Raw genomic sequence first — 14369 nt, forward strand, 5'->3', positions numbered from 1 at the left:
ACATTAAGATAAAAGCTAATCTTATTTTTTTTAAAATCAAGTACACCATTTACCTGATTTAATCGACCAGAGTGTTTAACAGCACTGGATGAAGGGGACCCACATGGATTTTCGAACATCAGAACACCTAAGAAAGTTAAAATTATAGTTTAATTGTTAAAAAGAAAAAGGTTGCATTTCTGCATCAATCTTCCAAATACTTTTGACCTTAGTCAAATTAATCAGCTCCCAAGACCTGATTCATTGTTAAACCATGGTTTGTTGGATACATCACAACTGGCTGAGTTTAAGCACTGCCTTGTCATGAACTATTGCTTATAATCCATCATGACTGCATTCATGCAATATGCCAAGCCAAAACCAAACAAATCATAATATTGCTTAGTGTGATCTGAGACCCACTTTTGTGAGATTTAAGCTGCAATGTTTGGAAGGCTACCTTCAAAAGAAGTCTACCTTGTATTTTTTTACATGAATGAGTTGCTAAAGTTACAATTTGAAGTAAAGGGGAGCAGGGGATGGAGTTCTTAATCTGAAAATTTCCCTCCCTTTCACAGCTCCCTCCTCAATTCAGAGTATAAGCACCCCCTTTTTTTTTGCAAGGGTAAATTTTTCAAATAGCAAACAGGAAAGATTAAAAAGTTACGAGGGAAGGACAGTAAAATCTTGATTTAGCATACCCCCTTTTACCAGACGTTGGACCAACAGTCAAAATTTGCACAGAGACAACACCCCTGAAATAATGGACTCTGCTATATACAAAGTAGTCTGCATGATTCACTTAAACATATCTTACTGCCATCCCAAGCAAGCAAATGACACAATTTCCATAATTTCTGTCTATTTTTGATATTTGCATTAACAATGTAGTTACACTGATATCATTATGCAAATAACATAAAATGAAATTTAGCAGATATTTGTGTATAACAGCCATCCCCTCTCCCCAAATGGTCCCTTATGTTATACTTAAACTGTACTTATGTGATATGAAAACACTTTTAAAAGCATTTATTTTTTCTACTGAAAGTGTTTCAGTGTCAAGGGTTATATCCAGAGCTCCTGTTTCATAAATGGAAATGAATTCCATTATTTCCATTCCTTAAAGGCAGTATATCTCAACCTTGGCCACTTGAAGATGTGTGGACTTCAATTCCCAGAATACCCCAGCTAGCATCACTAGCTGAGGAATTCTGGGAATTGAAGTCCACACATCTTCAAGTGGCCAAGGCTGAGAAACACTGCCTTTAAAGTAACTTATGCACAGCAAGGGCGCTTAATCTGCTGACTAGGTACCCCTTCCAGCTGATGAAGGAAGGCATTTTCACTGACTTCTCCTTTTGCCTGCAGCTCTCAGCCCCAACTCCCATGCTGAGTACTAATCTCTGCACTGCTCTAGATCCAGATCATAGCTTTAGAAGGATAAGATCAAAAGTGAAGTCTTCAATTTAACCCTGAAAATACTTGAGTAACGCATCCATTAGCAGCTTTGGGTTGGACCTAGATTTCATACCTGCAGCTCCTTTGTGCTGTGGGCATTCTTTTTTTATGTGTCCTTCCCTTCCACAAATGAAACAACGTTTTTCTCTTAATTCTCTATCTTCTTGCCGCTTCCATTTCTCTCCCATTTGCTTGGGAGATTTATCTTTTCCTATTTCCATTGTTCCTCTTCCTGATTTATTTTTGTTAGGTGTACATATTTGCAGCTTTCCATCCTTTAACAACACTTCTCTTTCTGCAGTTTTAACTGGGGTCTCTTTTTCATCTTTACTTCTTTTTTCTTTATTTTCTGTGTATCTTTGGTTTTTAGGATCTTCACTATCATGCCGTCTTCGGAGTCTATAACAGTATTAATTGCAATAAATTTTATTTTATGAAAACTTAAGCCTGAGAAGAATACTAAAGCAAAATCACTTTAAAATATGATGAATTCCTTTCTCCTACTGCGCATCTTGGAACTAACAATAAAGTATATTTTAGCAGTCTTTTTGCAGTTGCACGTCCCATCTTTTAAGTTTTTAATGTATTATTTCTGCGTGGCTTGTATTCTCAAATGTGCAAATGAATTTATTCTCCTGTGAATTAATATTCATGTATTGGAAGGGAGTAATAGCTGCAATGACTCTGAGAGTGACACTGGCGTGAGTGAAAGTTCCAGGTACAGTAACTATTGCTGGTAAGGTCAAAAACATGGAGAGGACCTTAAGAGTGATTTGTAAGAGTGGTGAGGGCAGATGGGCTCTGCACACATGAGGGAAGCCAACCCATCTAGAAAAACTAACTCCAAGTCAAACCTAGAAAAAAACAATGGCAAACCACCTTGTATTCTTGCCAAAAAAAAAAGTGTATGGATATGGCTGAGACATTTAAACAGATCTGAGTGCCAGATTGTAAGACATCCCCACTCCCTAGATCAGAAGCCATTTTTCTAGTCACTGGGAAAGAATATCAAACTGTCACAAATACATCTAGAGATGATGACAAAGGCTAGACCAAAGCAACAAGGAAGTCTGGTCAGTGATGATGTCTGTCTTGAAAGAAATGTTCTTTACTTAAAAGCACAGATAATCAGGACATGGAATGTGAGAGGCGTGAACCAAGAAAAACTTAAAATTGTAAAAGCAGAAATTAAGTGTATCAAATTGGATGTCTCAGGAATAAGTGAACTTAGATGGACCTCAATGTGCCACTTTCATTCAGACAAACTATTAACTATACAGGGCATAAGTCCATACAAAAAAAATGGACTGGCAATGATAATAACAAAGGACACTGGTTAAGTATGTGCTTAGCTTTAATCCAATAAGTAACAGGATCTTATCTATCAGAATTATTTTCTTTATGTTTATTTTATTTTTATCCCGGCTTTATTTTTTTTCTAAATAACTCAAGGCAGCGAACATACCTAATACTCCTTCCTCCTCCTCTTTTCACCACAACAACCACCCTGTGAGGTGAGGTGAGCTGGGCTGAGAGAGAGCGACTGGTCCAAGGTCACCCAGCCGGCTTTCATGCCTAAGGCAGGACTAGAACTCACAGACTCCTGGTTTCTAGCCCGTTGCCTTAACCACTAGACCAAATTGAACATCAAGGTTATTGAAGTAGATGCATCTACTACAGAGGCAATGGTGGATGACACTGATAAATTCTACAGCAAATTGCAAAAGATACTAAATGTAACATCAAGAAATAATAAATAACTACTAATAGGGTACAGGAATGCAAAAATCAAAGAAATTGAGGAAATTGGAATCAGGGGAAGATTTGGATTGGATAATACAATAATGCTAGAGATAGTTTATTTATTTATTTAATTTTATTTTTATCCCACCTTTATTACTTTTATAAATAACTCAAGGTGACGAACATACCAAATATTCCTTCCTCCTATTTTTCCCTCAACAACCCTGTGAGGTGAGTTGGGCTGAGAAAGAGTGACTGGCCCAAGGTCACCCAGCCGGCTTTCATGCCTAAGATGGGACTAGAACTCTCAGTCTCCTGGTTTCTAGTCCAGCAACAAAAAATGAGATTCTAAATCTGAACATTACCAGTTGAAAGCAGTATAATGTTCACGTTGTAATCAAATACACTATGTAATAAGAAACAGAATATGAAGAAGCACAATCCAGTCACCCAGGACAGTTCCAGATGAAAATTGTGGAACTAATCAAGAATTACTGGTGACAAATGTAAAAGAAAATTAAAGACAGTAGTTATGCCAGTAACATATGACCAATGGAGCATATAGGCAAAAGAATAAAAGATCCAATTGGCTTTCAGAATAAGCTATTATGATACCAGGGAAAGATGGAGGATGAAAGCCTTATTATACAAGAAGAGGAAGTATGAATGAACACCAACTTCCAATATCAAGCAAAAAATAATGAACTTATGGGTGGTGGCAGAAGAGAACCAGTTTGGTGTAGTGGTTGAGGCATCAGGCTATAAACCAGGAAACGGTGGCAATACCATAAGAGTTATCACCTAAGCATCTTTGCTGGGAGCTCCTCAGTCAAAACTGAAGGCATTTATGAAAGCAACTGTGTACTAAATCTAATATGAGAGCCAGTTTGGTATAGTGGTTAAGGCACCAGGCTAGAAACTGGGAGACCATGAGTTCTAGTCTTGCCTTAGGCACAAAGCTGGCTGGGTGACCTTGGGCCAGTCACTTTCTCTCAGCCCTAGGAAGGAGGCAATGGCAAACCCCTTCTGAAAAACCTTGCCAAGAAAACTGCAGGGACTTGTCCAGGCAGTCTCGGAGAATCGGACATGACTGAATGGATAAAAAAATAAATAAATCTAATGCTCCATTAGGTCAATTTGATGCAATCTTTTCATTAATTGAGTAGCATTTTCAAATTATGAGGATTCATACTTTCAGAATACTATACATGTTTTAGAGTACAACCATCCATCTTATATATGCAGCACTACTGTTCAGAAGCAATATTCTTGATTTTCTAATAATTAGATTATGTCTACACTTGAAAAAATACTTACTTTCTCCGCATTGGACAGTCTTTCATGAAATGTCCAATTTTACCACAAATTCTGCAACATCTGTCATTTGGGGCCAATTCTCCTTCTGTAAGCACTTCTGGGTCAAAAAAATATTCCTAACAAAGCATTACAAAGAGTGAGCTTTTAAGTCCCAAAGACACTATGATTGCCCCTAAAGCACAATAAGTAAAACCTACTTCTTGAGTATGACTCTGCTAGTATTTAATTTGTTTATTTCAGTAAGGACTCTAGAGAAACATCTAAAAACCTACAAAATTAGAACTTCACATCCAGTCCATATACAGAGCTTTCCTTTTTTAATGCAATCACAGAAACTGTTTATGCTTATCTGTAGATATTTTGAAGAGAAGACCTTACAGATGAATTCAGCTAAAAAACCCCTGGTTTTCTGTTACTCCAATTATTTTCATGTTGAAATAGCTAACATCTGATTAAATGTTGCAGGGCAAAGTGCACTGAATGAGGTAAAACCGGAATATTTGGTTATAGATCCACTTTCTATGACATGGAAGTATTCAGACAAATGATTCTGATGAGTAAGAGCTTTCAACAACTTTGCAAAAGTATGTTATTTCCAAGACTGCCTTAAGAATAACTTGTATATAGATTGCAATTCCATTATCAGAAATGTTATCATAGATCTCTTCAGTTAATTTCATTTATAAACTATATGATAATGCTGACACTTTTAAGTAAACATCCATTAATTTAAAATATGTATTTATTTTTTTCCATCGATAAAAAGTATACAAATCATCCGAGATAAAGCACCATTAAAAAATACTTGAAAGGCATCTAGGTCATGAATTTCCTAACACACTCACCATTTTTGAAGGATATTCTTTTGGAAATCCTCTTATTGGAGTGCCAAATACTCTCCTGCCATTTATAAAAGCCTTCATTATAAAATTTGTCACTAAAATAATTAAAACAAAAATAATTAACTAATTGAAAAGAGTCAATATTTACTTAGATGCAACTACATTCAAGATAACTCAGACAAAAGGTCTTACTTTTTCTTGATAATCCAGCTCCAAGATTATGATTCAGATCAAAAGGATCTGCAAAAAAGTATTAGATGTTAGCAAAATGCATAGAAAAACATCAAACAAGCTTTATCAACTGAAGTGTAATGAAACCAGTAAGAACATTGGCTACATTTCTAATGTTGAATGGCTATTCTAGAACAACTTTCTATCTCTTTTACACCTACAGGCTGAGCTCACATACTGTGTTAAATACTGATTTATTAAGCAAACTATAATGAGCTGGTTCACACAAGAGTTATAAACAATGGCTGATAAGCCACAGTGTTGGTTTCATATGCTGTGTGAAGCCAAAATTAAACCAAACCAAACAGTATGGCTTAGTATGATGGGTTCACTGAGCCCTAAAAATGAAAAGAAGAGTGCTATGTAAATTCTAGATGATATAAATGTAAAAACTTTACATGAGCTAAGTCCTGAACATTATAAAATTCAGTCAAACTTTTTAACAGACTGAACATCATTAGAACTAGAACTCAACATAACCAGGGAGTAAAGAGAAATTTCCAGCGCAAGGAGAAGGCGAAAGCAGTCAAATGTTTTTCAGGATCTGTTCTCAGAAACCCAGTATAGATTAGGATGGATGGAAAGAAGAGTGCTGTGCAGATAAAGCTATAAAAAAGGATAGCAGGGTATCAGGTCCCTGGAAGTTCATCTGAAAGATTCAAAGAAACTAAATAATTTCAAGAGTTCTGCATAACAGTAGGTACATTATGAGACACAGAAAGAATAACCATAAAGAAACCATAAAGTAAGTTTAGAATCCAGAGAAAGTACCCTATAAAACTATTGTTTATTCGTTTATTCGTTTAGTCGCTTCCGACTCTTCGTGACTTCATGGACCAGCCCACGCCAGAGCTTCCTGTCGGTCGTCAACACCCCCAGCTCCCCCAGGGACGAGTCCGTCACCTCTAGAATATCATCCATCCACCTTGCCCTTGGTCGGCCCCTCTTCCTTTTGCCTCCACTCTCCCTAGCATCAGCATCTTCTCCAGGGTGTCCTGTCTTCTCATTATGTGGCCAAAGTATTTCAGTTTTGCCTTTAATATCATTCCCTCAAGTGAGCAGTCTGGCTTTATTTCCTGGAGGATGGACTTTATATGGACTATAAAACTATACTATACAACAACTCCAATATGTGCTGTATACCCATCTTATTTTTGATGGAGACAATTTCCTCTCTTTTATGTCCTGTAACCTTTGTTTAATGTAACATGCACAGCAACAACAGTGGATCTGGCAGTTCATTTGTAGACAGTCAGCGGTGGCCTTGCTAAAGGGCATCAAAAGAAGTACCATGCAGATAAATGAATGCTAAGTGGGTATCCTCATTCAGTGTGTAACAGTGATATCATCCATTCCAGGCCCAGACACTGTTATACACTTAGCAGCTAGTCATCCAATAAAATCCTTTGCAAAAATCTGTATGTTAAATTGTCAATAAAGTGCTCATAATTTAGAGTCATACCTTCAATAACTATGTATTTTGAAGTCCACTGCTTCTTGAATGTTGTAAGCAAATTTCTTCTTCGGATGCAGATAACATGCTCTTTAAAATCAAATTCTTCAGTATAAAAACGTAGAAGTCCTAGCCATAATTCACCAATGGATTCTTTATTTTTACCAAAATCTGACCAAACCTCTGACTGAAAGGGAAAAACAAAACTTTTTTGCTCATTTTTTTCAGGTTTGTTAAATTTTAAAAGGGAAATGTAATTTAACTATTATGCACATTTTTAACCTGTGCTCAAAACAAACATATCCTTCTGTTCTTTGATTATTCTAGGATGACAGTTAAATACTTCCCCCATAAAAACCTAAGGAATGTGGCTGGTTTCATTGAGCATGACATTATCTACTAAGCTGAAATAAGGTGTTTATTAACTCCTTCCCTTTAGTAGTACAGAAGCAGATCACTGGGTTTAGTTAATAAAGGCTGAGCTATTCTTATTTTTATTCAAGGAAATCTTAGGAATGTTAAATTTAAGAATACATACAACCTTTCCCCTTGAATCAGTCAGATTCTCACCAGTTCATTTACTCTGTCAAAGAAATAGACATTCCAGCCATCAACTAGAATTTCAGGTTTCTTTGGCTCTTTATAGATCTAAAGAAAGAAGCATTAAATGGTTAGGTTAGCCTCTGAATTCTTTTTTGAAATTGGTAGCCTCTGAATTCTTTTAAGGGGGCATGGAAATGTACGTGCAACAATTATGTACTGTACCTCTTGAAGAACTGGAATGACAGGTGGACTTCTCTGCTGAAGAAAATAGAGCACCATTAGAGTATATGCATAGGAAGATAAGCTGCCTCTGGATGCATCACCAATGTCACACATCTGGAGTGAGAGAGAAAAAATAGCTTCAAAACTTGGTCGGTGTTGAATTTTGCTCCATAAGACCTAGAACACTGCCTTACCTTTGTAAATACTTTCATTGTGTAACAAAGATACTTTACTCTGGGATCAATTGTGGCATAACAAGACAAGAGTCTTGTGTTATGCAGAGCCTGTAAAAAACAAAAAGACTAAATATAAGTCTCCCTTTCTTTCAGAGGAGGATTGGGAAAAGTAAAATAAGAGATTCAGGCATGGAAAGCTGTTCAGAGGTTTATCATGTTTTAGACTTATGCAAGCTAGAATTTTGTCTACCTCTTTCATTTTCAGATAAGCAAAGTCTTATTTTTAAAGTATGCCATTAAAATTAGTCATTTGAAAAAACCATATGGTTCTTTGGAGCTGACGTATTTTTATATTAAGCCATTTTCACAGCCTGTTCTGAAACAAAATATCGTGAAGGTGAGGATGACATATTTACCTTCTGACTTCTCAATTTTAGTTAACTGCCCATATGACTGTTCGTTGTTTTGTTTTTGGTCAGTATGATGATGAGGCACTCAAGTAAAAATTTAAACAATTATTTTTCCTTGGAGCCATGAACTAATCCTATTTATAAAAACTTCCCAATGACTATCTGAATAAATATTTACATTTCAAGTTGGTAAATGCTCTTACCAATGTGTTATACAGACTGATATCTACTTCAAGGCCGCTTCGGACATGAAAAAACTTGACAATTGGCACTTTAGCAGTTGTTATGGGCAAGATATTTCTTAAACCTATGCAAGTACAAAAATACTTACTTACTTCAAGTAAACAGTGACAATACTACAATTACAATCCAGCATACTAAATAAACAATGCTTAAGCTACAACAATATACAACCCTTATTTAAGAGTAAGCCTCAGTTAATTCAACAGACCTTATTTTGGTCCAATGTTTTTCTAACTGTATTCTAAGGAACCCTTGGAAAATTGTCAAGGTGCTTCACTATAAAAATCAATAAACAATAATCAACACAGAGTAACTCCAGTCTTTTCCAGTATTTCAAAGCAACAGAAATGCATTTGGTGCACTCAGTTATAGGAAAAGACTGCGTCAGCATACTATATAAACAGAACGTGATCCAGAATTTTTGGCAAAAGACAGAACTGTATAAAAGAAGTTAAGAAAAAGAAATTATCTTAAGGCAAGAAGTTTCAGTGAGTCAAGTTTTACTAGGAAGCTAATAAAAATCCTATGATCAAATATACAGTATATTTCCTAATACCATTAGCACATAATCAATCAATCCTATTAGCTACAACAAAATTGGCAAATTTTGTTGGTTCAAACTTTAGGAAATAATCTGAATGAAGAATCAGGCATTTGTGAAGGACACAAATACTATACTCTCAATACTGGATTTTGGAAGATAAGAACAATATGCAATCAAAAAAGGTTTTAAAACTTTTTTTTCCTAAATGAGATTGTCAAAATATTATACAAATAACTGCATCAGAAACCAGGTGAATGCATTTTGAATTCTGAATTATGGGAAAGTGACCAGTTCAGGATACAGCTGTTGGTCAGCATTTTTGCCATTTAAAGAATAATTAATCCAAATGTTTATGTAAACAAAGTAACATTATTTCAAATCTAAGGACCTGATCCTACTCTTAACTCCTTTCATGAGCCAACACGGCATTTTAATTTTGCAGGATCAGATGTTTACCTGAATGTTTCTTCAGCACTCTAGCAAGTTCTTCAATAATTCTTATACAATCAAGTCCCTGTGATAGAAAAAAAATCCTAGTATATTGACAAAATTTATATCTAAAAACATAAACTTATGCATTTAATAGATCTCCACTCTCCTTGCAGCATACAGATTTAATTTCAGTACTTGAAATTATATTTGAAGCATGCCTTAACAATGCTAGGTACTGACTTTTATATTGTTTCTAATCCATTTCTGATTTTGAAAGTGCAGGCATATGTAACTCACAGAAAAAGGTGATGTCAGAAAATGGAAGCATCTCAGTCTTGACCCAAATGTTGCAAATATTTAAACTGACCAGTTAAATTCAGTGAGGATGGGAAAAAGGAATGCAAGCATGCACTTCTGTTTCTTCTGTTGCAAGAGAATTAAAGGTCAAGATAGTGCCAGTACTGTATATTATTGGGTAAGTGCTTCAGAACACCTTGACCTATAAACAGTTGAATATAGATTATTTTTCTCTTCTCAAACAGCAGCCTGCTTTCTTCCAAATACAGCTTAGTTTACACATTTATTTCTGAATGCAAATTTCTGTGAATAGACTTATCTTCCCACTGATGTCTCACATCTAAGTAATTGCCAAGGACAATACAAGCAATCAAAACAATAACAAACAATCCATATGATTTGGATGACAGTATTTTTCTAACATTTCTCAAGCGGTGCACTGTTTTTTACTCTGATATCAAAGCAGCTACAGTAGTGTTATGTCATACCTTGAATACCTATTCTAAATGAAAACCCACAATTTTTCTAAATTTATATAAATGGAAAAAACAGTAAATCTCATTTATCATTTTCTTACAAACGTAACAGTGAGCATCAAAAAACAGAGAGTAGAACATTGTGCTGAGACTTTTTAGTAGATGTAGTTTGGTGCCTAACCTGTACACCAGAACTATAATGATGGATAACCAAATATATCTGTGCATACACATGTGGAACATTAGCAGCTTAGAAAACAAGAAAGACACATACAACATATACTTTTGTTCATCAAATTGTCCATATCGACAAGCTACCTCAGCAGTTTCCAGACCATCAATTGTCATACAAATATCCAGATCGCTTTGCTTGAAGCCAAATCCATTCTTTGAAGACCCAAACAAGTTTAATTTGGTTCCTATAAAGGAGGATATATATCTGTGACTAATTTACACAAAATTGTAGCATAATTAGTGATACATGCTTTAACATCAGGCTATTGAAAAATATAAGAAAACTGTTCTATTAGACATAAAAGCATACAATATTTTTTCTGTCAGGTAACACATTCTGTATGAACTCGATTTAGATGAAAATAATAAAAATCACTTTAAATCTCTGAAATTTAAAAATAAAGGAAAAAAATTAACTACAAGAAGCACCTGGAAATTCTTGGTGGATGAAACTTTCAAGATTTTGCCTTATATATTCCCGAGCCTGGTCTTCTATAATATTTGGAGCAAAATCCTCTGTTGAAAATACAATTTACATTCACTTAGAAATGGAACTGTGGCAGCAAGTGAGAGAGGCACAAAGCAAACTTTTCTTCTAATATTTTGAAATAGTTTTACAAATAAAAATGTAAAAAGCAAATCAGCACAGCCATTACGTGCAGTAGTCTTTTAGCAACACAGATCTGTGTGCAATCTCTATAGCAGGGCAAACTTTGGCCTGAAAATTCAAATAAAAATGGAGAGTTGCATAATTGGCAGCAGAGAAATGGGCCAACATCTTTCTTTTCAGATCATAAGTAAAGCCCTACATTCTAAGTAGAATATAGCTGCAGGCAACTATTAATACTCTTTTTGTAAAATTAATAAATGTGTAATTAAAATATAGTTCTTCCAACTTACTATAACATTGGATGCATACTTGATCCAGAATACTGGAAAACCTGGATGTTAATGGTGGCAAAGGATCCAGTTCTATTTTTTTGAAGTCTTCTGGACAGTCCCTCTTTAGATGACCTTCTCGCTTACATAAGCTGCACACAACTGTAGGAGTCTATATCAAGAGAAAAGAGGATTTATCTAAAAATGTCTCTTCTCTCAACTTTATAACACCACCTAGCTTCCAAAATTATGGAATGCAAAGCAACCTCCTATTAGTAAAGAGCAACCATTGCTCAGTCTTGAATATACATGGATAATGGCTGAAATCCAATGTATTTCCAGTGACTTTAGTAGACCTGGGGGCATAATTCTCCCTTCATCTTTCCATCACCCATATATTTTTAAAATGAACTGCAAACAATCTTCTAACCTTCCAGAACAAGTATTCAGTAGAACCTTAGTATCTCAATTTGGTCTGACACGTTTGCTTCATACTATGAAATAGTCAACTTATGCTTTAACATAAGTGGTTAGGATACACATAGGGATGAGAATGTTCCTAATTCCTGTATGAGCCATGCTTCTCAGCTGCTTAGGAAGTCAGTGACACACCTTATGCATCACACTGCCCTATTGTAATCAAAGATGAAACTTAACTTTATACTTTAAATGTTTAAACATGAAGCCTGCTATGTTTTTCAACCTACATTAACAGGAGACAGAAGTTCACAGCTAATGTATTTGTGAATACAGACTGGCAGCAATGAATATTTCAGGATTCAATTGGATACAACTATGGGCTGGAAACTGCTTTAAATCACATTTTAACCCAGATTCTTCCATCTAGAATTTTGAGGCCAAATTTTACTAGTGTGGGTGTCAACCCTATATCTACAGATAAGCCTGTCCTGGAATTAAAGCGTTATATGATAAGTAATACTTTGATATATAGGTGCTATTACCTTGCCTTTTGTGAAAGCAGTTTTATTAAACTCATAGAAGAATTCAGACCTGTTACTCTGGTCTACTGGTTTATTACTTTCAGTAAGTACTTCTTTTTCAGGATCATGTTCCTTGTTCAAATCTACACTTGAAAATTCATCTACTCTCTTCCTTAGCTCAATGCCTCCATGAGCTATAAGCAATTCTTCCTCTTCTGAAAGAGGCTCAACACCAGATCCAGTGTATGTATTGTTCAGCTCATCTTCAGTATGGATTATGTTCTCATGTTGTCTCTGGTTTTTGATACTATGTTCCTCCTCTTCTTCCTCTACTTCCTCCTCTTCATCTTCTTCTTCAGAATTATCTATTTCAGATACTTGTTCCTGAGTTGGTGGTTCCAGTTTGATCAGGGAATCATCCAGTTCATCAGTACCTTCTGTGCTCTCTTCATCAATGTCAAGTTTATCATTTGGAATACCACTCACTTCTAAACCAAACTCATCAAGGGCAGTTACTATATTTTGAAAATTTTCCAAATCAGAAATGCTGTCGGTTTCAACATCATGCTCACTAATTGGAATAGCAAGATCTCCACTTTCACTGTCTTCATCCAAACCTCGGTTAGTATCCAAATGTTCCTGCTCATGTCCCTCTTCCTCTTCCTCCTCCTCTTCATTTCCACTCTCAGTCTCCTCACAGCTTGGCTTAAATTCCTCATTGTCACCCAAAATGAATTCTTCAATTATGCAGTCTGAGTCCTCATAAGAAATTCCTAAATGTTCTACGCCATCTGCCAACTGTTCTTCCACAAAGCTTTCATCAATGAATACCTGAGAAGGATCACACATATGTTCTTGAGGAAAATATGAACTTTTCTTGGTAGTAGTTATATAGCTGTCTATTACAGTTTTCTCCATTTCATTAAGGACATTTTTTATATCAGGGATTGTTTGCTTAAAGGCATTCCTCTCAGGCTCTAAGAGCATTGAGCACTCTAGAGACCTTTTTTGATTGCTTTTTGTGCTCTGTTTATGAGGCAAGGCAAAATACTTGTAAGTTGACCGTAAACAATGAAGTATATACTCATATACTAACTGACTATTAAGAGTTCTTGCCACATTCCTCTTTACAGAGTAAGGATCTGAGGGGAAAAAAAACAGGTAAAAAAATGTTACAATGGGTTAAATATTATGTTTCTTTTTTTCATTTTTGAAAACTTATCTTATTAACCAAACAAGAGAAGGAACCAATTCACATCAAGCTTTTTAAACAACTTATTAGGCTGAGAAACCCACAGAAATATACAACCCAATCCACATGACTAGGAAATGAACATTCAAGGCTTGCAACATGGAGACAGTGATCATGAAAACCAATTTAACGGTTGTTCCATAAGCCACAAGTCTGAATTCTCACATTTTATTGTATTGAGCCCCACTAAGTCAAAAAAGAAGCATGCCTTCAAAATCTGCTCTGGGTGGGATTCCACAGGGTATATCTTGAGAATGTTAGGGAACTTCACCTTCCTGTTTCATCAACAGAAATTTTATCTGCTGACCAGAGATACTACTGGGTTCTTTCTTTTAATTCTTAATACATAATGATATAAGTTTCTCCTACATTGAACATAACTAAGCATTGGCAAGCTAATCTATTTAATATACCTTCCACAGCAATTCGCTTTTTAGGCCAGTCCTTGGATTCACGAGACACTTTTTCTTTGAGACGTATACTTATCACCAAATCAGACAGATTAAACTCCAAGGCATAGAAACGAAGCAGTTCAACCCACAGCTGTCCAACTGGAACTGAACACTGGTGATCTGAATCAAATACTAAAGGAATCTGCCAATTAAAGCAAAAATTGAGTCATTGTGTTCACCTAGAACCCATACTTGGAAGCTGAAAAATATGACTATACCACTGTTTAATAATTTTTTTAAAA

General features: G+C 35.5%; 1 protein-coding gene across 1 annotated transcript in view; it reads right to left on the minus strand.

The window, feature by feature from the left end:
• TUT7 (terminal uridylyl transferase 7) overlaps positions 1 to 14369 on the minus strand; it is a 42334-nt gene that overhangs the window by 3482 nt on the left and 24483 nt on the right. The window contains exons 12-27 of the mRNA XM_063295204.1: positions 14089 to 14269; positions 12445 to 13565; positions 11504 to 11654; positions 11033 to 11119; positions 10688 to 10788; positions 9621 to 9678; positions 8581 to 8684; positions 7986 to 8075; positions 7792 to 7905; positions 7597 to 7674; positions 7036 to 7213; positions 5535 to 5582; positions 5346 to 5437; positions 4501 to 4616; positions 1514 to 1839; positions 54 to 127 (exon numbers count right to left, since the gene is read on the minus strand). Of these exons, the coding sequence (XP_063151274.1) occupies positions 54 to 127; positions 1514 to 1839; positions 4501 to 4616; positions 5346 to 5437; positions 5535 to 5582; positions 7036 to 7213; positions 7597 to 7674; positions 7792 to 7905; positions 7986 to 8075; positions 8581 to 8684; positions 9621 to 9678; positions 10688 to 10788; positions 11033 to 11119; positions 11504 to 11654; positions 12445 to 13565; positions 14089 to 14269 (2919 nt within the window). The remainder of the gene's footprint in view (positions 1 to 53; positions 128 to 1513; positions 1840 to 4500; positions 4617 to 5345; positions 5438 to 5534; positions 5583 to 7035; positions 7214 to 7596; positions 7675 to 7791; positions 7906 to 7985; positions 8076 to 8580; positions 8685 to 9620; positions 9679 to 10687; positions 10789 to 11032; positions 11120 to 11503; positions 11655 to 12444; positions 13566 to 14088; positions 14270 to 14369) is intronic.

Source organism: Candoia aspera, chromosome 2 (genome assembly GCF_035149785.1).
Source record: "Candoia aspera isolate rCanAsp1 chromosome 2, rCanAsp1.hap2, whole genome shotgun sequence".
In the NCBI taxonomy this organism is placed as follows: domain Eukaryota; kingdom Metazoa; phylum Chordata; class Lepidosauria; order Squamata; family Boidae; genus Candoia; species Candoia aspera.